This window comes from Lissotriton vulgaris, chromosome 7, assembly GCF_964263255.1.
Source record: "Lissotriton vulgaris chromosome 7, aLisVul1.2, whole genome shotgun sequence".
NCBI classification, from domain to species: Eukaryota; Metazoa; Chordata; class Amphibia; order Caudata; family Salamandridae; genus Lissotriton; species Lissotriton vulgaris.
The window spans coordinates 1,198,878,417-1,198,904,483 of NC_141695.1; the positions used below are offsets into that span (position 1 = coordinate 1,198,878,417).

The window sequence follows — 26,067 nt, forward strand, 5'->3', positions numbered from 1 at the left end:
CTTGTAACCAGTAGATACACTTCAGTGCTGGTGTAAGCTAATTGACTGGTTCTCTTTACAACAGGGGTGGTTCATGCAGCATAGCCTTGTCCCCTTTTGAAATTTGAGGGAAAGAGGCAGGAAGAGGAGAAAATTGGACAAAGTCTTTCTAACAATCTCTTCTTACTATGCTGAGTATTCCACACACAAGTGCTTACACGGTAAAGCGCATTGATGCTCTTGGGTGGAACAACTGCACCATTTCCCAATTTCATGAGTCTCACAGTTACAGGCAGAACCCTCAGAAAGTACCTTATAGAGACTGTGAGCTGTCAACATAGCTAGAATTATTAAAGAAACCCGGAGGCACCAGTCTCCCAGTTGTAAGCATAGCAGAAGTGCAGAAGGCCTTTTATCAATATGAGAATGTGACAAAGGAAATGTTGTTGAACTGAACTGAAATCATAACAATATAAATGTAATTTCTTGAGGTATATTTAATCTTGCTCAATCAGAGACATGTGTTGATGCGTAACACGACCCACAACACGCACTGCTCCATAAACAGGACCGTCCACACCTTTGAAAGACTACCTCAACACTGCTTCATCAACAGAAAACATTTCTGTACAGACCACCACTCAACACCAAACACAAGTGAGCAATTCGAGAGACCGCCTCCCAGAGTTCTCTAAAGCTATGTTTGGAAACAGTTGTGCCTGTTATAGATCACTCATACACTACTTCACTGAGAAGAGCCTTCACTGCCATGAAAGAAGTACATTATACACTCACAAAGGGAAAATAACTCTAGAACCCCCATATCTACGTCAACACCAGTGGAAGCCAACACTGGTATGGAGGGAACGCCTTGTGCGATGATCTACTTTAACTCTAACACAAACTGCTCCACCTCTGGAAACAACTCTGGTGGTCACATTACACACTGCTTCCCATGTGGAACCATTGCCACAGAAACCCTTCCACATATGGCCCTCTTCATAAAGGGACAGGGAAGTGAGAAGTGCACTCCCATAGGGTTATGAGTTGGTTTTGGGACAGCTTCCGACTTTTAAGCAAATCTTCCCCCCAAAAAAATGTAACGATACTTCTGGCAAGCTGGGACCGTTGCAGGTTCTATGAGTACTTTCAAGTATTTATCTATTTATCAATTCATTTATGCTAAGTAGCTTTATTTTGTTTCTCAACAATTTTTTTTTCCGCTGTGGAGAAACATCTTGTGCAAAAGTACCCTGCAATCTTGGAGTGCTCCTTGCCAGTTATTTGCAGGAAAACACGTTTACTTTTGTTCTTGAAAGAAAGCTTCAACTTAAGTGAGGGAAACAACCTGCCCATGGTCTGCGAGCGCCCCTAGTGTTGCAAGTTTTTTGGTGTTCTCCATTTTTTTTTTAGGAAAGGCCACAGTGGACCGCGACAACTCCACTCCTTTGAGCTGTTCTGTATGCATGGAAATACCTCCACACTTATGGGAATTCTGTGTGACCACATTCTATTTACAGGGGCCAAATCCCAGCTTTCTTGATCCTGCGAATCGGAAAGGGCAAATTGTCCCTGTTTGTGGCTGTACTTTTCACCTATATTACATTCAGGTGCACAATTACATTTGTGAATCAGGTCCACACTTTCCACTCATGCATAGCAAACCAAGAGAGACCAACTGACACATTACTTCACACATGAGAGGAAATATTGCCCTGGAAAGAGCATTTTTAGCATTACCCTCTGCATTGGGGACTCCAGGTGTGAAGGTGAACCCTTCATTCAGCCCCCCATCATTGAATGTTTGGCCTCACTGAGCATGCAGAGGGCAACAGTGATGCACCTTTCAGATGCTCTGCTGATGGTGCTCATACAATCTGTTTTTGTCTTCCTTTCACCACAGGGTTGTTGTAAGCGCTCCTCTTACAGAAAGAGATTCCCGCCAAAAGACTGGAGCTCTCTACAGATGCAGCTACGTTCAGGAAGCTTGCGAGCCAATCCCAGTAAACAGTAAGTACATCCTTTGCAAAAAGGGCTGCGCCTTTCGTGTGGGGAAAAGAGGATGGTTTGGAATTAAAGGCAAAAAGATGGCTCAAGAGTTTGATATAACCCCGCACATTATTTGCATAGTATCTTTATTTCTAGCTTAGTGAATTACCTAAGACCCCACAACAGTTCTGATTTTCTACATACATTGAATTCTTCCTTTTTCTTTGTTTTGTACCACTTATTTACTGGTGCAGAGACATTTTAAGGCATGGGCAAAGTGGGCAATTGCCCAGGGCTCCCACCTTTCCAAGGGGCCCCAAGGGAAAGCGAGCTTTCTCTCTTTCATCTCTATCTATTCTATTTCTATGTCAACCCCTCTCACTCTCTGCCTATCTCTGCCTCAGAATCTGTCTCTCTACCCCGTGTCATCATTAGGATTTTTGGGGTCTTGGATAAGACCTTTTTCCACTATTATTGAATGACCCTGTTAAAATGTTATATATAATTTAAGAATAGGACATGATACAACGCAAACTTTTACAACGCATGCCTTTACAACACAGGTTTTACATCACACGTCCATTACATCGCATTATTTTACAACGCATGCCATCAAAATGCATTTTTAGAAACTACACTTAAAACACATTCCATTACAACGCATACCATTACAACACATAATACTTTTAGGGCAACAGGAGTGTAAGTGTTGGATTGCCTAGGGGTAAAAATGACTATTCCCACTCCAGTGAGTGCAACAGTAGGGTAAGTGTTGGATAGTTTAGGGGTTAAAAATTACTATTCCTTCTCCAGTGAGTGCAACGGTAGGGTAAGTGTTGGATAGTGTAGGGGTAAACATTGCTATTCTCACTCCAGTGAGCGCAACAGTAGGGTAAGTGTTGGATAGTGTAGGGGTAAAAATTACTATTTCCCATTACTTACCTTATAATGTGTTGCAATGACATGTGTTGTAGTGGCATGCGTTGTAAGGGCATGCGTTGTAGTGACATGCGATGTAATGGCTGCTTTGCAATGGCATGCAATGTAAAGGACGTTGCATTGTAATGACTGTGTTTTAAAGGTAGTGCGTTGTAGTGACTGCGTTGTAATAGTTGTTTCCCATAATGTAATATTGTTTGGAATCATGCAGGCTTGGGTTAGCAGAAAATGGTTAATACAATGCAAAATGTGTTTCTTACAGCAGTCCCCAAAATATGTCTTGCAAGGGCCCCCCCAAATCCTAAAAGATTACACTAGTGTGAGAAACCGATTCCCCTCTGGCGAATGGCTGAGAATGTGTAAATCCTGCACTTTATGACTTACTGGGCTTAGGAGTCCTCTACCATGCATTCTACAGTCTTTTAAGGTTCTAATTCAACTCTTCTTGGGCAAATCTAAATCACCTGGAAATGATCCTAAAATACAAACTTAGAATGAAGGATACAGTAATCGCCACAGTGATTATATAGCCTTAGAGTACTTGCTCTGATTTTAAAGTCTTACGTTCTGCATTGATTCATTTTTTAACACATCTGCCCTATGGTTATTTTCAGCAGACCTGGTCAAAGAAATCAAAACAGAAAATTCGATATGACGATAATGCTATCATTCACCTGGCGCAAGCAGTCATGAAAGATAGAGGATATATCACTCAGGATGATAGCAGTTCTTTATTAAAATATTTAAACCAAATAGATATTATTACAGAGCCTTTCTCTGTAACTGCTAAAGGTAGAACTGAAAGATGACTAACTTGTGGTATGACCCAGGCTGATTGGAATTTCAAGCTATATTATACAAAACATTTAATATCTACTCACAGCTGTGATGATTTGGATTCAAGTATTATAATGATGTTAGGCGAAAGTATAAATCTCTGCCTAAGTCTTAAAAACCCGGTTGAGTAATAGCAATAAAAAAATCATATATATGTTGGTCTCTAGTAGCCTCTGGGACCTCAGCTTTGCAAGAAGGGCCCAACATTTTTGATATCCAATTAATCTTGGCAGCTCTTCCCTCAAAATAATTTATTTTTATGCTGTAAGGTTCACAAATAATGAAGTCATGTTCGACCCAGATAAATCCATATCTAATGAGCTCGCAACGTCGGTATAGTAATTACCAAATACACTAAAGATAGTACGGTGCCTGGTCCAGATGGAATTTCAAAATCTTTCATTAAAAAAATCTCTAGAAGTCTGAATGAGGCATATCTCCCCTTATTTTCATTTGTAAGTCTAACTAGTCTAAACTGTGATTTTTTGGGGCATGATAATATGGGAAACCAAACACTTAGAGAAAAAGACCCAATTCAGCTGCTAAAATCTGTCTGACTCTCCTGCTTCAGTGGTTGAAGAAGAAGGTGGAATAACTCTGCCTGATAATAATGGAGCAGACTGGCTATCACGCCAGTCTTGGTACAGTCCACCCTGGTGTATTCACTATGGCATATTTAGTAGATGTCCACAGTAAGGGATAGCCTTCATGCCTGCTTTCTGGACTGGTGTGTGTGATTCTGTTAATATCCTACGTAAGAGGCAAAACTTGAAAGCTTGGAGATTTCCTCCTTCACTCCTTTCATTGATAAAAGCCCACATTATGATACTTGGACCAAAGTGAAGCTGAGTTTTAAGGGTCATGTTTACATTAGCTGTGGCGTTGATAATGGAGTGGAGCAAGGGTATATACTACGGCCGATGCTCTTTTCACATTACTCAATGGGTTTAATATATGACTTACATTTGCTAATGGCTTTCCCCCGAAGATCATTTACAGACATATAAAGATCTGTCTTCATGCTGTTGATAGGGTTTTCTTCGATAGAACTCCAAAAGGTCTGCGGTGTCAGGTTGTCAGTCTCTTTAGAATTTTTTAGAAGAATAACATTTCTATAAACAACTCAAAATACAAAGAGCTGAAATTCTAAATAGAATACCAAATACATATTTGTCAACAGGTGTAGATATCCTTGGTTGCGATTGCTGATGCTTGTTGGCCAAATTCCTAGCAAATTTTCTCTTAGTGAGTTGAGTTCCAGTAAGATTTGTGAGTGTATTAGTACTAATATTAGTCCAAACTACTTTCCCAGATTATTCTTATTCGTCCGGAGTTCCTCTCTAGGAGTCAGTTGTATCTCTCTGTATGTGTTAACTCCCACAAAATTGGGACTGTGATTTTATGACCAGAAATATCAGTCCCACACATGTATTCAGTAATAAATATTTTTTAATCAATGTATTTTTTATTTACCTTCTAAATCCGAGCTTAGTGTTAGACTTGGTGTACAAGGCCCTTAAGATCTTTCCGTTCCTTATGTCTTTTGAAGAAGCAGGCACCTCACAAACCCTGTTTCTTTGAATCCAGTTAAGAGGTGTCAGGGTTTCCCTGGCACTGTTCTTTCTACGCTGATGTCAAAGTTGATAAAGTCAGTGATAGTAACCACATCTGTGTTTACATCCTGTCATTCCCACCCCGTGCCCTCAGCCACCACGTGCCTTAGCCACAGTAATCAAGGCTGCTGGCTCATTGAGGGTCAAATAGTGCCTTATGTCACTTCAGTTACCCCTGGCATTTTGTTGAATTAACAGACATACAGTGATTACCAACTTCATTTTAATATCAGATTTGTACCAACACTTGACTAGGATATCACTTGTTTACTCGTTCATTCGATGGGTCTCTATTAATCTTAAACAGCCTTAATAGAATACTATAATAATAGAGATATCAATAAAAACTCATAAAAAATACAAAAATAATACAGATATCAATAAAAACATTCAATGGATCAATCATGGCAGTATCCAATTACAGCATTAAATAAGTGGGCGTACAGTAATAAAACAGGCATCATTATAAAACATTCAGTGGGTCAATTACAGCAGCATCAACTGACATCATACAATGACTGGGCACACACTTAATAGCACCACAAAGAGAGCCATTGACTGTATCGCTTCCTATTGTAAAGTGCTTCTCTTGTATAATTTATAGCTGCTAGGCAACTTTCTGGGGGCAGATTTACAAGAAACTGACGCATCTGTATAGATGGGTCTGTTTCCCAGCGCCTGCGTGAAAAACCCTTGCTCCACCATAGATGCGCCGTATTTACAATACCGATTTACAAAAGGGGGTGGTGATGAACAGAGTGTCTGAATTGAGCAGACCACTCTTACCCAGTCCAAAGATCAGGGCTTGATCCATCACCGTTATTTATCTCACTGCCCCATCCCAGCTCAGAATCTGGCTATATGCAAATCAGTCTGTCCCTGGCCCAGTGCATCATGGGAACAGGGCAGACTAAACTACCAAGCCAATTCTTTACCAGAAAGGAGACAAGCTACCGGGGACCGGTTTCTGGCATTTCAGCCTCTTCGGCCCGGCTTGCTTGAATCCTGATGGAGCAGTGAGAAAGGGACTCATGTCTGAGCATACCCTGCCACACCTATAGTGGCCAAAATCGATTTACAAAAGGGGGTGGTGATGAACAGAGTGTCTGAATTGAGCAGACCACTCTTACCCAGTCCAAAGATCAGGGCTTGATCCATCACCGTTATTTATCTCACTGCCCCATCCCAGCTCAGAATCTGGCTATATGCAAATCAGTCTGTCCCTGGCCCAGTGCATCATGGGAACAGGGCAGACTAAACTACCAAGCCAATTCTTTACCAGAAAGGAGACAAGCTACCGGGGACCGGTTTCTGGCATTTCAGCCTCTTCGGCCCGGCTTGCTTGAATCCTGATGGAGCAGTGAGAAAGGGACTCATGTCTGAGCATACCCTGCCACACCTATAGTGGCCAAAATCGATTTACAAAAGGGGGTGGTGATGAACAGAGTGTCTGAATTGAGCAGACCACTCTTACCCAGTCCAAAGATCAGGGCTTGATCCATCACCGTTATTTATCTCACTGCCCCATCCCAGCTCAGAATCTGGCTATATGCAAATCAGTCTGTCCCTGGCCCAGTGCATCATGGGAACAGGGCAGACTAAACTACCAAGCCAATTCTTTACCAGAAAGGAGACAAGCTACCGGGGACCGGTTTCTGGCATTTCAGCCTCTTCGGCCCGGCTTGCTTGAATCCTGATGGAGCAGTGAGAAAGGGACTCATGTCTGAGCATACCCTGCCACACCTATAGTGGCCAAAATCGATTTACAAAAGGGGGTGGTGATGAACAGAGTGTCTGAATTGAGCAGACCACTCTTACCCAGTCCAAAGATCAGGGCTTGATCCATCACCGTTATTTATCTCACTGCCCCATCCCAGCTCAGAATCTGGCTATATGCAAATCAGTCTGTCCCTGGCCCAGTGCATCATGGGAACAGGGCAGACTAAACTACCAAGCCAATTCTTTACCAGAAAGGAGACAAGCTACCGGGGACCGGTTTCTGGCATTTCAGCCTCTTCGGCCCGGCTTGCTTGAATCCTGATGGAGCAGTGAGAAAGGGACTCATGTCTGAGCATACCCTGCCACACCTATAGTGGCCAAAATCGATTTACAAAAGGGGGTGGTGATGAACAGAGTGTCTGAATTGAGCAGACCACTCTTACCCAGTCCAAAGATCAGGGCTTGATCCATCACCGTTATTTATCTCACTGCCCCATCCCAGCTCAGAATCTGGCTATATGCAAATCAGTCTGTCCCTGGCCCAGTGCATCATGGGAACAGGGCAGACTAAACTACCAAGCCAATTCTTTACCAGAAAGGAGACAAGCTACCGGGGACCGGTTTCTGGCATTTCAGCCTCTTCGGCCCGGCTTGCTTGAATCCTGATGGAGCAGTGAGAAAGGGACTCATGTCTGAGCATACCCTGCCACACCTATAGTGGCCAAAATCGATTTACAAAAGGGGTGGTGATGAACTAGCCCTGATCTCTTGACTGGGTGAGAGTATTCTGTTTAATTCAGAGACTCTGTCCCTCACCACCCCTTGTTGTAAGTATTTACAATACAGCGCACTATGGCGCAAGGATTGACAGATGCGTCAGAAATTCTGACGCATCTGTTGGCGGAAAAGTCACATATTGCTGGAGTTGTGTCGCAATCACGACGCAACTCCAGCAATGCGTGTTGAGGCCGATTTCCAATACACTGCGTCACTACTCCTTACGCCTGCTTCAAGCAAGCATAAGGTTTTGACGCAGTGGCGTCCTAAAAGCCAGATGGTAAAATCTTGTAGATTTCACTGCGTCACTTTTCGAAGGCTTTCCTGCGTGGGAACGCCAACCATGTATACATTACTCCTGACGCAGGTATAATGTCACGCAGGCTGTATGTAACGCATCTCTCTAGATGCGTCACGTTTTAAATTCCCCGCATTTTTTTTACGCCACCGTGCGTCAAAAAAGTGATGCAACGGCAGCGCAAAAGTGTTGCAAGGGGCTTGTAAATCTGCCCCCTGGGGTTTACTCCTTGTGACGTCTTTTGTCAGAATGGACAGTTTTTTTGCCTCGATTTTGCACAGAGAATGCCACAAAGCTCCATTCACTTACTGTGGCTAATGGGTCACGTGAGTTCATGGGCGGAAGTTTGTCAGTGTTGCTGATGACAGGGCACTATCATCCAGCTGCGGTTTGTCCATCAGTAAGTTCCCCACTCACAGCCTTGTTTTCTTTTGATAAGGAGACTCACGTGGGCCTAGTTGCACAACTTTCAATATGAGCGGTTTCCTCATTACTGGCTTTACACAACTTTAAGAGCACAAGTTTTCCTCAACATAGGTGAAACAGGAACTGAGAATAGTGTCATGGGAAATGGTGGTCACCCATGGGGCTTGATAGGCACAACATGGCGCAATTTGTAGGGTTTAAAAGCTCAAGATAGCATTACAGAGACGGAGCCGTTCGTACCTACGACTAGAGGTGGGTGAGCCAACACATTAACAGGAGAGTCCAGCCGGAACTGAGCCAAGGGTCAGGATAACCTTGGCTCTGAGCCTTGAAAATATTTGGCATGTAAATCGTGCAAGAATCATCTTGTAAATGTATGACTAAGGGGCATATTACCAACAACTAGCGATAATTTTTGTCTCTAACTTGTTTAGAGACAAAAATTATCGCCGCACATCGGCGATTTTTATCGCAGATAAACCTTGCTATTAACAAGGTTTATCGCAAATGCGATAAAAAACGGCCGAAATGCATGAATATCGCTGAAAAGTCAGCGATATTCATGCATTATCGAGCAAATGCTCTTAGCCATGTTATCCACCTCCCATTGGATAACATGGCTAAGAACTGCTCAGGGCAGGTGTTAGCTTTTGGAGATATTCCCGCTTAGCGCGAATATCTCCAAAAGTTGGTAATAGGAGATAGCGATGTTAGCAACTGTTTTCAGTCTCTAACATCTTGGCACGCCCACTTTGCATCTCATTAGTGATAAATATCACTGACATGCAAAGTGGGGCCCAAGATGGTCGCTATCTCCTACTAGCTGTCGCTAACTGGTGTTAGCGACAGCTTGGTAATAGGGAGATAATTTTATCTCTGCTTTCTTGGCTTTTAAAGCCAAAAAAGCGGAGATAAACCCCCTTGATAATATGCCCCTAAGTCTCTTCAGAATTCAATAATGTGCGTTTCTTTAACACGTGGAAGCCTTTCACTTTAGTTTCTATGTATGTATATTTTATATGTGGAAGCGTTTCAACTTTGTACAACATCAGATTATTTCGCTCCATCAAGAAGTAGTTATTAAAAGTTGCAGGTTTAAAACACACACCTAGATGCGTTTATGCCTGTCCCTCCACTCTCATGTCGATAATATTATTTCTCTAAGAGCCACTAAAAGACAAGTCAATTGTCGTGAGCCCTATTTGTGGCCTAGAATTTTTTATTGTAAATGGAGCAACATTATAGTATTAATTAAACACAAGAGTGTTTTTTTTTTATAACACAAGGAGTTTAACATGCTCTCATATGTTATAATGAAGAAAAAGTTGGCATGGTGAAATAAAATATTTGCATATCATCAAACAGTTTAGTCAAGTAGGGGTGTTGGGAAAGATTCCAAGTTTTTTAGTTTCACAAAGTGCAATTCAGTCACTAGTTGGGCTACACGGGTTTTAAGTCAGGGCGTAGTTTGCGGAGTTTTGCTACGCAGAACTCCGAAAAGTTACAAAAAAAAACTCAGCGAGATTCTGAGAGTGGCAGAGTGCGAACGGCAGCGTTCGTGATCGCGATCGGAGAAAAAACTCTGTTGCACATAGTGAGGCAGCATTTTGTTAATGGATTGAAGTTCACCAACCAGGCCTCTAGGGTTTGTGTCCTGCGGGCCTGCCCACTAATGCTGGAATGGGCATTGCCTCTCATAGTTGCCTTGCAGGCCTCCCGGAGAATACCTGGTGAGTCAACTGATCCGTGGTTAAAATCTAGGAAGACCTCTAAGTTCGTCTCCACAGCTTGAAGAAGCTGTGAGGTGATTAGGAACCAGGCTTTGAGGCAACACGTTGGTCTTTCCCCCAGCCCCCAGGCAGCTCCTTCCTGAAAGGTGACTGGTTCATGGTTTGATATTCCCCTCACTAGGATGCAACGTCCTCACATGCAGAGGAGATCGATGGCCGGCAATAAGAAAAGATTAATATGTGAGAGGGAGCTGTGGGCCCCAGAGGTGCAACCATATTCTCATGCTGTAGGATTCTAGACCTGCCAAGTGTCACAGTGCCCCAGTTCTGAGGCCCAGCCTACCAGACCTCTACCCTCCCTAGGTTCCACTCAGGGGTTCCTGAGAGAAAAAGATTCTCGTACCCACCCTGGGCTCCTTGATTGAACTGTGCACGACCTCTTGGCTGACGCACTCTCCCTGTTCTTCCTCTCTGTGGATAAAATCATTGAAAACCTCTGAACGCAGCACGTCCCTGCGACTGATACTGAGCCCTGCTATATGGCCGGCCAGGGAAACGGGCTCTTGCCCCAGCCCTGTCAAAAACTCCTCTGCCAAAGACCTTTCTTAACGAATTTTGAGCCTTATCTAGGCTGGTGAAGGTTAAAACATATTTACCAACCCCTTTCACCAAACCCTCACCGAAAAGATAACCCTTAAGGTCTTCAGAGGGTTCTTTTTTTGCAAAGTCCCCCAACTTTGGACTTATCCTCATAAGTATTGCTTTCCTCCTCTTTGCTGATATTACAGCATTGGCATTACCAGGAAAACAAACTGCTCTTTGGGCCCATCCCCTTAAGAGCTCTTTATCTATTGGCACTTCCTTCATCTTGGCTTCTTCAGCCATATCCAAAATGCGAACCAATGGCCTCAACACATCCAGCAATCGATCTTGTCACTGTTTCAGTGCTCTTTCTAATGCTTTTCTGGGATCACGTCCCATCTTAAATAGGAAGTTATCAAATCAGGATCCAAATCCGGTGTCATGCTTGCCTTCCCGTCCACAACTGGACGCGAGCATTCAGCCCTCATACCAGCCCTTGCTTCCTTCTCTAATGGTCTCCTTATCCAGAGTCTTAAAAAATTGGCCACATTTGGCAATGGCCACCAGTCTGCACTCCTTGGGTGGCAAATCATCTCCGGACTGAACATATCCTAACCCTGAGGAGCTTTCACAATCCAATTTTCTCTTTTTTTCTACCTTGTCCATTTCCAAATCCCATTCCTCATCCATGTAATCCTCAAAAACAAATTCATCGGTTTCCTCCTCCAACTTCTCATCTTGGAGATCCACTTTTTGCTTTTCACCAACTTTTGTGCCACTAAGGACACCCTATTTTGTGCTGCTACGGACACCTTCTTCATTTGTGGCGCAAGGCTCACCTTTATTCTTTCTCAAAAATCTTTTCACCACTTCAATATCTTTCCCCCATTCTTGCTCTTTTTCCATAACCTCTTACATCACTCCCTTCTCCTTCATCCATTGACCAATATTCCATCTCATCACATTCAAATGCCCTTCTCTTCTTTTATAGTACACTTTCTAAAATGTCCTTCATTGAAGTCTTCATTTCTTCCTGAACTATTTTTCTTATATTTGAATCTGCTGCTCCTGAGCTCTGAGCACCTTCACTAACCCCCATCCTTATTTTTTTTAAAGTAAGTAATACTTTATTGTACATGGTTATTTAAAACCTTTACAATATAAAAGAAGAAATTTTGGTTAATAAATCATGAGTCGAGTTCATACATGTTAAGACAATAATTCCTTCTATAAAAACATAGTAAGATAGCAGCAGCAGGGTTAAAATAAGCTTGAATTTATGATGGTCGGCCTGATTATCATGGCAAATTGTGCAGTAAGTTCGTCCTGGGTGCCGGCTGAGGGGTAATATAGTGAAGTGCTGGTGCAATAGAATATTTTAGAGAATTCCCCTTCAGTTAAAATAGCCTGTTTGCGTTACAAGGAAGAGTAATTAATTATAGTAACAGTTCGCGGTATTCCTGTTGTATAGTCAGTGTTGATCAGTATAAGACAAAGTTGAAGTGTCCCACTCGAGCTTGCTCTTCAGGGGTACCATTGGATTGATCCTCTCGTCCTTCATGGTGCTGCTAAAATTTTGTTCGTTTGCTTCAATATTTTGAAGCAGGCCTCCGCTGTTTCAAGGAATTTTACCATTCGGCAGCTCAGTTGGATATTGTCGCCTTTGAAACAAGCGAGCACCACTTGCCTGCAGGTCCGTATCTTACGGATGTTAAAAAGTGGTCTCAAGAAGGAGCGTCGTTCTTGAGTGAGTTTGCTGCAGATGGTGATCAGATGAACTGTGTTTTCTTTGCCGTTCCCGCTAAGTCGGCATATTGTTGGTGATTGTGCCATATCAATGGTGGTAAGTGGGCCGCTGACGGCAATAGCCCTAGGCGAAATTTCAGGAACTTCTCTAATTTCTTTGGTAAAGCCTGTCTGCTGATAAGCTTGGGGCGAGGGCTTGATGTATGATTGAACTGTAAGCAGCCATGAGTCCGCTTTGACAGGGCGGCTTTGTCCTGCAGCAGTGATTCTTTCCGGACTGTCTTGTTGACCACTTTTTTTAAGCCTGCTGGGGAGCCTGGGAGTTCCCATAATTGCCGTAGGCCAAGATGGTCAATAGCGGCCTCCAAGTACAGCCTTGCAGGGAAAGTTTCTTTATTTTGAAGTTCCTTCCACAGGAGAGCATTTAGGGTTTTCAGGTCTCCACTGCTTACTTTGATTACTTTGTGCCAGCTTTTTATGTAGGTTCCTTTGCATGCCAGCTCTTCTTTTGGTAGCCCAAATTCTAGTCTCACTTGGGCAGGCGATGTATACCTAGGGATGCCAAAGATCATACGTAGCGCTAAGGAAGCGTCCCTCTTCCTCATAGATTCGCTGCCATAAGTGATGGCTGGGATTATTTTTGCCTAAATCACCTTTATGAGAGGAAGTAAGCTTGGGCCAGAAAGGACGTTTTTTAAGTTTCTCAGTGCCACCGCAATAGTTAGCCCTCTCCTTTTTATGGCTTCACATTGCGGCTTGAAGTTGCCCTTGCAGTCTATGATGACCCCCAAATATCGATATTCCCCAACCATTTCCAGCTTCATGGATGACAAGAGCCAGCTCTGTGTTACTTTCTTTTTAGGGAGGTTAATGCACATTATTTTGGATTTTTCGCGGTTAATGTTAAGCCTGTTAGCAGCGGAGTATCTTGAAGTGATGTCCAGTAGCCGCTGCAGGCCTACAGGAGTCCGGCTAATAAGTAACAGATCGTCTGCGTAAAAGAGATTCGACAGCTGGGAGCCCCCTAGCTTTGGTGCATGCGAGTTGCATTCATTTAGCAGCATTGATAGCTCTCCCATAAAAAGATTAAAAAGTATTGGGGCAAGTACGCAGCTCTGTTTTACTCCTGTATTTGTTGGGATCTTCCTTGTTAGGTAATCACCAGAGCCTAGCCTAACTTGCACCCATGTCTCGCTGTGCAAGAGGATTAGTTGGTTTAAGAGCAATGGGGGGATATTCAGCTTGTTTAACTTTTCCCACAGAAGGTTTCTGTTGACATGATCGAAAGCCGAGCTGTAGTCAATGTAGCACAGATATAGTGGTTGCTTTGCTTCAAGGGCGGCATCAATTAATAAAGAAAGAGCTAGAATATTGGTAGTGGTACCCATACCTTTCCAAAAACCAGTTTGATTTTATGAAATTGCTGAAACATCAGCTGCCCATGATGACAGTTCCTCTAGAAGGAGTCCCGAAAAGTATGTTGCCTCATTGTCGAGCAGGGCCACTAGCCGATAATTATTAGGATCGTTTTGGTCTCCCTTTTTGAAGATAGGTGAAATGATGGCTCCCCTCCATGATGATGGAATTATTGATGTCTGCAGAATTTTATCGAACATTGGTTTATGAGCAGCGGCCCAATAATCCGCGTCTTGCTTGAACAGTATAGGGGGAATCCCATTTGGTCCTGGCGCCCCCTCACGTCTTCCCTTTGAGATTCTATTGCAGATCAGTGCACACTTAATTACAATTGCCTGATCTAGCGGCTGGGGGTCGTGGTGTTCACAGCGGAGCATTAATCGACCCTCAGTGTCCTTCGTGGTTATAGACATTCTTTGGGTATTTGTGTCAATACCATTGAAATGCGTGCTAATAAAGATTATCCAGTCATCTTCTGTGACGTGTGAGTTAATGCAATGACTCCGCTCCTTGGACAGATTGTTCATCTTTCGCCAGAATTGAGCGCTGTTGTTAGATTTGGTGTCTTGTAAGAGTTCAGCCCACAGGGACTCTTCTGCTTCTCGCTTAAGTCGCTAGACCAGCTACCTGCGGTTGCGCTTTAGCAGCCTCAGTTCTTCCTTGGCGGTAGGATCTGTCCTTACCCTTCGTAGCTTTTGGACGATCAGAGTCTTTAGATTTTTTAGGTGAGCCCTGTTTTTAAAATTATAATACTGTGTGTGCTTCGCAGATTTGCCCGCTGCTTCGAGCTGGTTTTTCCCCTGTGTTGTTCCCACGTTGTTGCGTAGTTTTTTTGCAAATTTCTCCCAGTTCTCAATTAGGTCTGTTGTTTAATTTCTGGCTTTGCCGAGTGCTTGCTTAGCGTAGAGCAGGAGGCACTGAGGGTCATCTGTTCTGCACTTTATCCACCGATCATTTGCAGTATAGACTAGTTTATGGGCCTCCATCCTTATAAATATTCTTTCTCTCTTAAATAAACAATTACACTCTCTTAAACACCAAAACACTCTTAATATGATCTCCAAACTTTAAATCCTGGATTAATGTGCTTTTAAACTTGCCTGTTTAATTAAAATGCTTTCGTATGCGCTTCGATCTTATTACCTCAGCCGTCTGTCGAAAACAGTTGATGACAGTTACGGCCGGCAACTCTGTCAAATTCAAACTGCGCATATTAATTTCTAAAATGGTCCCCATGCATCACTTCGCACGTTGTGTGATGATGCAAAGCTACGAAACCTAAAACTCTCTCCATTGTACACTGACTGAAAGTTAAACGCGCATAGAAAGAAACATGCCTCGCGACGCGGGGATTCCAATCACGCCGTGAGCCAGGAATGTAACTCAAACCGACTTGCGGCGCAACAGTAACTCTCAAATTTTCCTTTTTAAAAACAAAAATCTTTTTAAACCCTAACTTGAATTTACAAACTACCACACTAGCCTTTACCTTAACCAAAAAAGACCCTCTAAACAAAACCACCCGAAAATTGGACTCACAATCTAAATTAAAACAGAGTGTTGATGGAGTCCTCTATCGAGCCCTTCAGCTGCATGAACCTCCCAAGAGCGCTGGGGGGTTACTCGGAACCCCACCATCGACAGGAAGTCGTGGAGGAGAATTGCCACCCCCCTAGAGCCACGACCAAACCCAGCGTGACACACTCTGGAGTACCCATACTGAACCTGAAATACAGTGAGAGGGGCCCCACAAAACCAAAAGGGACAGGGCACAGAGTATGACTTAAATGTCAAATGTATCTGAACCGGAAGGGAGCAATTACTCCCCATGGGGTGTGTTTCCTGTAGCATTATGCCCTGGGGACCATGATTATGGTGGAATTGAAGGACTACACCCCTCTTAATATGGTCCAACAGGCCAATCACTTCCCACCCTTGATATTTCCAGGATTGCTGAGTGGGGTAGGTCACCGACAGTAACCCACACTAGACGCCATAAATACTTTCTCCTATCTTCTAGCTGCATTGTTCAGCACTGTCGAGGTCAGCACTGACTTCCACATTATTTTTTGTCTTCCATTTATACTGCACAACACATGGTTTCTTCTGCAATAACAAAGGGGCATGTATTAACGTCTGAGATGGTAAGAAATTATCCAAGATTTACAGACTGGCATTCGCTATGTATTTACACAGTTGGGTTTGCTTTGACTTATAGTGTATGTTCTATGTGAGTTTCATCTAATTTGGGATCACGGATGATACCTTAACCAGGCCTCGCTTGCCATTATTACGAAGCCCCGCTTTTCTCTTGCTATACGCCAAAAGTTACTCGCTCGGTTATTTTGAAGCCCACTTTTCATTTGATATGCGCCAAGGGTTGCTCACTCAGTGTCACATGTTCTGAGTATATGTCGCCCACCACTGGCATTTCAGGTCACACTTCATGTCAGAATGATGCACAAGTTAATCTGCTCCCACTACTAGGTGGAAATACGTACACTGATAATGCATATCTGTATCGACTTGTTCTCTTTGCGTTTTTCAGGTAGGATTTGTCCCTGTGTAACTAGTTTACAAAAGGTACTGTTTTCAACAACCTTGGGAGGTTTTCGGTTTGGGTACTTGACCATACTGGATTACTATCTTGATTCCATGTAGATTAGGTTTTGAATGATCCTGGAGAATTGCCTTAGATTGTTCTTGACGGCCTTGTTGGCAAGAAACATGTTGACCTTCTTTTCAGTTCAGTGCTTCACCCCCAACTTTTCAACATTTACATGGACCCCCTCACCACCCTACTCAAAAAAGCTAAAATTCCCTTCCACCTATATGCTGACGATACTCAGATTTACTTGGAAACCTCCTCCATCAAAGACATTCAAAGACTCAATGACATACTGAGGGAAGTCCAACACTGGCTGTCAAGTAACCACTTAAAACTGAATCCTGACAAAACCGAATTACTCCTCATATCGGACAAAGAAGAGAAGGATGAATGGCTAAAAGCTATTGATGAGCTCAACGGGAACCTCACCCTGGCCGACTCTGTTAAATCACTAGGTATCACACTAGACCCGAAACTGGACATGACCAAACACATTAAGAGCTCAGCTAAGAGCGTCTTCCTTAACCGGAAGGTACTGAACAAAATAAAACCTTTCATCCCGCCCAAAGATCTCAAACAAGCCACCCAATCATTGGTGCTGTCAAGATTAGATTAGAGGATTCAGTCGTCTCAGAAATGGTTAAATCACAACTTGCTCCCCTTAAAACAACTCTCAACGCGGCAGCCAAAATGGTCACCGGAATCAAGAAATTTGATCAAATTTCACCTGCACTCAGAGAACTCAAATGGCTCCCAGTTGAAATGTGGGCGAACTTCAGAACAGCCTGCCTCACACACAAAGCCTTGCACACCTGCAAACCTGAATATCTAGCTGCCAAACTCAAAAACGCCAGACAGACCAGGAACCTCAGAAGCTCTAACACCCTACTACTCATCCTGCTGAAATCAGAAAAACAGTAAACTGCGGCAACGTTCTTCGCCGGGAAAGCGCCCAAAATCTGGGACTCTATTCCCCCACCACATCAGAACTATTCCCTCTTTTGCAAAATTCAAAGGTCAGCTCACAGTCCTGTTCCTCGACTGTTCCCTAGTGAACCGATAGGAGCAGTCGGAGCGCTGAAGCATAAACCTCACACTGCTTCGACGCTGCGTCAGCAAGGCTCCGAACTAGAACTCTCCACCATTGACTATACTAATATTTTTATTATGGGATTTTCCGCATTATTGTATTATGTTATTGTCTGAATTGAAAGGGATGTAAAGGTCTCCAATACCCTCAGGTCAGGGCAGCGCTATATAAAACTTCTTAAACACTAACATTTTAAATAGATCACTTCAGATGCGAAGGAACATTATTTCCTTCACAGTTTCATGTTGTTTCAGATACGAAAAGATCCCTGATGACAATAAATAGTGATTAGATGGCTCTTAGTCATTTTTATACTTTCATACTTCTTATCTCCAATCTACACTTTTAGCACCCTCAGTTCAGGCTCATCACAGTTAAAAACATCCTAAAAGATCTTGGTCAAAGAGCTCTTTCGATGGGCTCATTGGGCATTGCAGCAGTGGTCCAATGAGGAGCTGCCCAATGATAAAGCATGCCATCAACTGGGTGAGTGAGGGCTCTTGCTTCTGAATATTTATGTGCCTTTCTTGATATGGGTGTGATACCTACATGATCTCCCATTCAACACAGCCCTTGGAACTGCATACTCTTTGTATATTCATTCACAATCCCTGTCATAGCCATGAAGGCCATCACAGTGGGTCATGTAGAGCCTTACATTGGAGGCAAAGGAGTGCCTTGTGAGTGTCTTGAGGGTGTGAATGACCTCTCATCAGTCTGAGCCATGTGAGTACGGTTTTTAGTGAGTCCGTTGAATAGACTGCTGCTGGATGTGCTTGCCACTTACAGCGCATAACATAATAACTTATAAGCCAAACAATATAACAAGTCAACCAAAACACCATCTCCAAAAACGCCCTCCCTATACTTCCCCCCAAAAGAAGCATCTGTCATCCAAACACTATTCCCATCACAATCGTGGGTGGTGAGGGAACTGATCACAAAATCGCCATTACTGACACTCCCCTCCCCTAAGGCTAAAGAAGGATTAATGTTGCCGGTGTGCATAGATATCGTATAATAAGTGATACATAAAGGCCACGGAGACACCCTTTTTCATCAAATACGTTATTATTATCTGCATTAGCCTGGGCTGGGGGCTCCTTGGTGGCACCATTCTCTGCTTCAGGTGATCCCTGAGCCCCTTCCTTGTCTAAGTTCGAGTTGGCTCAGACATCGCAGTGGCCCTTACGGGAGCGCTGCCTCCATCCAGCGCAACTCTTCCCTGCTCCCAAGGACCATGGAGTTCCATTGCCCGGGTGATCCCACCATGACAGCAGTGAGTTCAGGCGCAGGGGGCATTGTTCTGTTAACCATTTCCAGGCCTCATCCGGGGCATCAAAGAAATGTTGTCCTTGAGGATGACCCGCTGGGAAGAGGAGTGCATATTGTAGCGCCATGGACCTGAGTGTTTTTACTTTGTCAAGTAAGTGACACGTTTGTGAGTTAAGCCTAGGCCTGTCTAGTATAATTTAAGAATAAACTCACCCAGCTGGATTAGTACATGAGTTGCTCTTTTATCAGCGCCTCCCACAAGATCAAGTCCCTGTCTCAGAAATTCAGGATGTTGACTATCATAGGGTGTAGTAGGGCAGAGCCCCTGGAGTGATCCTTTGTCTTGTTCAATGATCAAGCTTGTGTACAAGTGGGTTGGGTCAATCCAACAGGTAATGTATTAATCCAGAAAAACTGGTGTTCCCCTCCACCCCCTCAAGAAATCCAACAAGGCAGAGGTTGCTTCTGCAACTTCTATTATTGGCTTCATCTGCCCTGGTGGTAAAGGCCTTGGAGGTTGATGTCAGACTAGACACCTCGGTTTTCAGCTCACATATCGTGTCCTCCAGTTCTAAGATGAGCCCCTCTGCTTCGAAGACCCTCGCTGTAATGTTACCAAGATCCTGGTGCAAAAGTACCACACCCACTCATACCTCCCCATCCATGGATTTGAGGAATGTACGAGAGTCCTCGATCGCTTGAAGCATTACTAAGGGTGTCCCCTCCACCCTGGGCCTGGACAGTCTGGGTTTCTCTTCCTCGAGCCCCTTTACGACCACCAGTAGGAGCTGTAAATTTGTCAATCTTGGATTGATCCAGGGTTACCGGGGGTCGTTGTGGCCCATGGTATCTCCCAGGCTCCTCTTATCGCTGGTAGGTCCTTCCACGGCCTTTGTAGGCCAGCAGTATGTTAGACTCATGGGCTCCGGCCCAATTGCCTTGCCCAATTTGGGTGCAGGTGACAGAAGCATCAGGAAGCCACAGATATTTGCCCCTTTGTGGCACATGCTAGAGCCCCTCGTCCGTGCTGTTCACTACGAAACTCTCCTTCCCTCTGGGGTCCTCCTACTGGCACACTGCACCTCCCCCACACTGTTGACAACCTAGGGTCCCGGCCCCACATGCCCTTTATGGTTTCCAAAGAGTTTAGGGGGCCTCTCTCCCCTTCTCAGATCCGGCTGGTCATGGCCACAATGCCACAAACAGGCCATATCAAGAAGGAATTGCCTTGTGTGATGCACTTCAGGTCCTACATCGACATTTCTCTCACAGTTGCCAATGTTGCTGGGGTCCGGGCCACTGTCCTGGGAGTCAGTTTCTGGTTACTGTTACAAGCCGTCCCCCAGGATTTGCTGGGTGGAGATGCTGCCGGGTGATGGGCCGCACTCCACTGCCACCCCAAGATCCGCTTCCACAAACTAAGTCTGCTGAGTCATTAAACAGGCGCCTGCCCGAGCCGCGGTCCCTGACAGCTGTGCTAGGCCAGAGTGGCTCATTGGGGTTCTCCTGTGCTCATGGCCTCCCGGAGCATCCCCGTGGGGCAAACTGACCACCAGCACCATTGTCAGTAGGTGTGGATTGGGAGCCGAGCTGGAGCTCAAGAAAGAGAAACCACCATCTTGGTTCCACCCTTATTTCTTTACTTAATTTAAAGTAAAATCAGATTTTGAAATGCTTGAGTGGAAAAGTAACTTTGTTAAAATATACTTTAGGATGCCTATCAGTTCTACCACTGATCACACCTCTAGTACGTAAATACACATCCTTGGCTCGAAAAGTTAACAACTCTGGATCAGAGGAAAATTGCCTGCCTCCAAGCCCACGAAGTGGGTAAAAGCTGATAGCCACTTAGAAGGAATTAGCTAACTAGGAGTGGATGGGAATATTTGGCAGAAAAAAAGGTATGTTTTAGCACTACTATTTTTGACTTGGAGGGCCAGGAAACACGTCTCCTATTGGTTTCCACAACCCTTTCAGATAGGTAGGCTCTAGTTGCAGTAGGGAGTAGAACCCGTTTGTGACATCAGATGCTAGAAGACCTAATCTAAATACAGGGGTGACCAAGGAGCTGAAGATAAGGCTGCCTGGTGGCTGCTGGTATCTCCCATCTTTAAACAGTGGCTTTCAGTAAGGCAAAGAAAATATGCTACAAAGGGGGATGGATGAACTGCAAGGAAATAGTCAGGATTGGGAGATAGTATTTCTTCAATCACAGGCTAGTGCATAGATAGATAAAATCATGCACCTCAACAACCACATCCTCATAACATTCCTGGACCTGGCATGACTCCTTTTGAAGGTGAAGGCTCTGCTGGAAGAGGGGTCTTGACTCCTGCTGGAAGAAGAGGACTCAAAGACTTTGGAACTTAGTCATTTTTCCTGCACCAGAGAACCAGAGCATGGAGCTGAGGCTTGCCTAGGAAGGTCACACCTAAGGCAACCAAGAAAAACATGTTTTTTTTACAGTTAGAGCTTTTTCTGCACTGAATTCTGTCAGGGCCGGACTGGGAACCAGAACCGGCCCTGGCAAAGTGCCCGGCCGGCCCCCCCCCCCCCCTCCGGGAGGAGGGGGGGGGGGGGCTGCGTGCGACCGCGCTCTGTGCCAGGGCCGTTTTTCGGCCGTTTTTGTTACAGGGCCGTTTTTGCAGCATAGCTGCAAAAACGGCCCTGTAACATAAAACGGCCCCCAGGGGCACAAAACCGGCCCCCAACCATGCGGCCCACCGGGGGATTGCCCGGTGCCCGCAACGGCCAGTCCGGGCCTGAATTCTGTATCAGCTGGACTTTGTGACAAAGGTATTTGGGTTGTGAAGCCCTTCCTGGCTGTGGCTTCTAGCCTTTCCTGGCTGGAGGATTTCAACTTCCAAATACTTGACTAATCATGAAGTAAAAACTTGGACTGGGATGGGGCTGCAAGTCTATCTGATTTACAGCCCCATCAGTAGCCAAAAACTCTCACTTTGTCCCGACTGGGGATTTTATAACCAAATGTTTCAAGCTGAGGCAGCCACATCTTTGGACGTGCCCTGATGGAGAAGCTTGATAAACGAAATCCCAAGATACAAGCTTTGACCAGGATGGTCCGCTTGACATATATCCGACCTCCGTTCCATCACAATTGGCCTGAAATCACCCCTAAGTCCAAGTCAACAGCAAGGTCTTGATTATCACTGTACTTTTTCATTGTGATTTTTGCCTTAATATCTTTTTAATTTTCTAAGTTGGTTTGGGACTATATTTTTGTGTTTTTTACTTTAAAATTGTTGGCACTGCTTGAACTTAACACACACATCTGTGGGGTTTCATAGCAACAAGGGTCTGAACAGAGATTCTCTAAGAACTGTATTTTGATATAACCAGAGTGGCTTTATTGAGTTGGTAGGGCTACCCCACTCCCAAATTATTGACTCTAGTCCTGACAGGTGACCTTTTTGCAAATTATATTAAGGACTCTGTACCTATTTCAGACTCTATACTGATAACGGTACCTATGATTTCTGTGAGTATTCAAGTGGACTGAAAGTCCTGCTGAGTATCTGGCACAATGTGGTAGTTAGGACAAAGTCTTACATGCTGTCAATTCTCCCTACAAAGCAATCATGGTCAAAGTTCAGTGTGTCAACAAATAACCTTTTGTACATATTTACTGTATAACCACATACTTTGAAGTGCCAAATACCAATAATGACGTTTGCTGCTGCTAAACAGGTACAACCGCTGGAAAGAAAATTAAGCAAACAGCATACCCTTAAAATATGTAATATTGTCGGAAACAGCGCTTTTGTGACACACATTCTGCGCTTGAATGGTGGCAATATCACACAAGGTGTTCCAGCAAAGCAACATGGCAAGTACAAAGTAAGGGTATGGGAAACTGCAGTGAATATAGCAGAGCAAGACAGTAAGGCACGTAAAGGGGTATACTTACTAAAAATGTATTGCAATGTAGTGCAGTGACCAAAGTTGCTGCACTGTGTTGCATAACAGGGAGAGAGCAGGAAAGCACCATATCTACAGAGATATGCTGCCAGCACTACAAACACCTTTGCACCATAGTGCAAAGTTGTGTGCATAATGCCTAGCATAGATTTTGTATTGGAAGGGTACCATTTTAGTACAAAATACTAAGCTTAGACAAACTTTAAAACTTGACCTACTTTGTATGTGTTGTGAACAGTGCAGCACACATGCAAGCCTTAAGAGATTGGAGAAAAATAGTAGTTCTCCAGGAGGCTAAATAGCACTATAATCTCTCTACACCGAAACACAACATCCATCATGTCCTCCATCCATTACGGAGCTCCCACCGACTCTCCCCCCTTCAACTTCAGACACAAAGAAATCGGACCCTGGTTCATCAGCGTCATCCACACGGTGTTCAGCTCTGCCACCTTCCCGGAAACCTGGAAGCACACCGAAGTCAATCCACTTCTGATGAAGCCCACAGCGGACCCATCCAACCTCAAGAACTACCACCCAATCTCCCTCCTCCCCTTCCCTATCAAGGTACTGGAGAAAGCCATCAACTGCCAACTCACAGACTACCTGGAATCCAACCACCTGCTCGACCCTCCCAATCTGGTTTTCGCCCGAATCACATACAGAAACTGCCCTTATAGTTGCCACCAATGATGTAAGAGCCGTCCTTGACCACGGCAAGTCAGCAAGCCTGATCCTCATGGACCTGTCAGAGGCCTTCCACACCGCCTTCCACCACCTCTTCATCCAAAGAATTTGCAATATCGGCATCTACACCAACGCCCTCAAGCTACTATCCTCGTTTCTCACAGAATGCACTCAGATAATCCGCCTCCTGCCGTACACCTCCGACCTCAACAGCATCATCTGCGGAATACCCTAGGGACCCTTACTGAGCCCCACACTGTTCAACATCTACATGAATCCGCTGGCACTCATGGTTCGCAGCCACGGTCTCAATAGCATCTCCGACGCAGACGACACCCAGCTCCTACTCTTCCTCACCGAAGACACGAACAACAGAGCGAAATTCCAAAAATGCCATGACCAACATCACTGACTGGATGAGAGCCAACTGCCTCAAAATCAACACCAAAAAAAATGAAGTTCTCCTCTTCGGAAGACCCCCTCACCTCAAAGCCAAACCCTGGAACAACCGCCCATCCACCTCCGAACATCTATCTCCCTCGCTAACTTCAGGAGTAGACTTAAGACCTGACTGTTCGAGTCTACTCCTGAAGTTCGAGGAGAGGGAGGAAGATGGCGGCCGGCTACGAGGTCCGGTCGGGAGCTCCACACTTGTCGTTGAAACTGAACTGAGCACATGACCTAATCCTATCCTGATGAGGAAAATGAGTTATGGACCGTATTAGCTAAACTCACACATATCCTGGTAAGAGAAAGAAGCACTGAAATATCTCAGGACGAGGAAAGCACTTACGAACGGTACAGATTCAGCTTCAGCGGGGTTGACGGGGTAGCGAAGTGCCGACTCATCCCTGATCCTGGTTTTGGTTCTGGTCCTGACCCTTGGCAACCCTCGGCGACCCTTGGCGTTTCCGGAGCTGATCTGATCAGGTCAACCGCCATAACGGACGCCCCACACAGGTGGGCAGCAGCCTCGGGGGCTCAGCGCAACTGCCGGAGAGCGCAGGGAAGAGTGAGCTTCCGCTTCCGGGGTAAAGACGGCGGCGACAATTGCAGCATCAGTGGTAACAGGGAAGGCTGCCCAAGGGTCGGAGAATATCTGCCGGTTCATCAGAGACACAGAAGGGAAGGCTATCGGGGGAATCAAGGGAGTGCCAGCAGGAAAGAGGGCCAGTAGTCTCACAGGAGAGGAGGCGCCCCGTTTTTGACTGATAACTGGTGTTTTCATCTGGAGAGAAAGCAGATTGAGCTGCAGAGGCAGGAGAGTGAAAAAAGCAAACAAAGAAAGTTGGATTTTTGCTTTTACTGCAACCATATGAGCCAGGTACGAGGGGTCAAAAATAGCCAGGGGAGGATTGCACTGGATTTAATAGAAGGGTGTAAGGAGGGCGAACACCGGGCTGATCAAAAAACAAAGGTTAAAAAGGATAGTTGCTTGGAGGGCGGTGGAGTGCCTGACCTTTTTTCAAAGACAAAAAATAGGGCAGAAGGAAAAGACCAGGAAAAAAATCTGAACTTGAAAAAGGAGGTGGAGTGATATCAAGCTACTGCCTTAGAAATAGGCAATTCCCAAAGAAAAGTTTTACACAGCCTTCAAAACAGGTAACCCTGCCTTTACAAAAAAAGTACAAAAAAAGTTCTACTAACAGAGAACGTCAACCCAAACCAAAATCAGACAAAGCAGGAGCCCCTCCTGAGTATAAACTTAAAATCACACCCTCACTGAGATCATTTTTTAAAGTGCAACAGCCCCTGCAAATAGTAGAAAAAAGCCCTCCCGTTTTGTTACCCCAAATTGAAGAAACCCCTGAAAGTTTGATCGGTAAAATTTCAAAAATGAGTACAGAAACAGCTAGCAACATAAATATACAAAGTGAAAGTGAAAATGCAGAAACTCTTGAGAACTTACCTAAACTTCCCGCAAATGAATCGGGCGCAAGTACATCCAATTCTGCCTCTGATTATCCTCCTCCTCAAACCTTCCTTGAACAAACCGGAAAACTCATGGAAAGTCTCATAGAGAAAGTTCTAGGAGAGATGAGAGAGAGGTTCTTGGTATCCGAGTCCAATCAGGCTAAGATCCAGGAAGTATGCGAAACTTTAGAACAAAAGCTGAATGCTCTGGGCGATAGAGTGTCTGCAGTGGAGTCAGAGGTGGTGTCCCTCAATAAAAGAGTTGACTCTAACCAGTCTGAGATAAGGAAATTAAGAGACTCGGATAAAGCCACCAAGGAAAAACTAGAATCTCTTGAAAACCAAGCAAGAAAAAATAACCTTAGGATTCTAAATGTACCAGAAAATCTGGAAGGGCAAGACATAAAGAACTTTTCTATCTCCCTGCTCGAAGAATTCTTTCCGTGGACAAAGGACATAAATCTGAGTGATGACATTCAAAGGGTGCACCGAGATCCGTTCAG

General features: G+C 44.6%; 1 protein-coding gene across 1 annotated transcript in view; it reads left to right on the forward strand.

The window, feature by feature from the left end:
* LOC147703163 (integrin alpha-X-like) overlaps positions 1 to 26,067 on the forward strand; it is a 278,416-nt gene that overhangs the window by 53,109 nt on the left and 199,240 nt on the right. Inside the window, exon 3 of the mRNA XM_086931704.1 lies at positions 1,883 to 1,989. Coding sequence (XP_086787830.1) covers positions 1,883 to 1,989 — 107 coding nt within the window. The remainder of the gene's footprint in view (positions 1 to 1,882; positions 1,990 to 26,067) is intronic.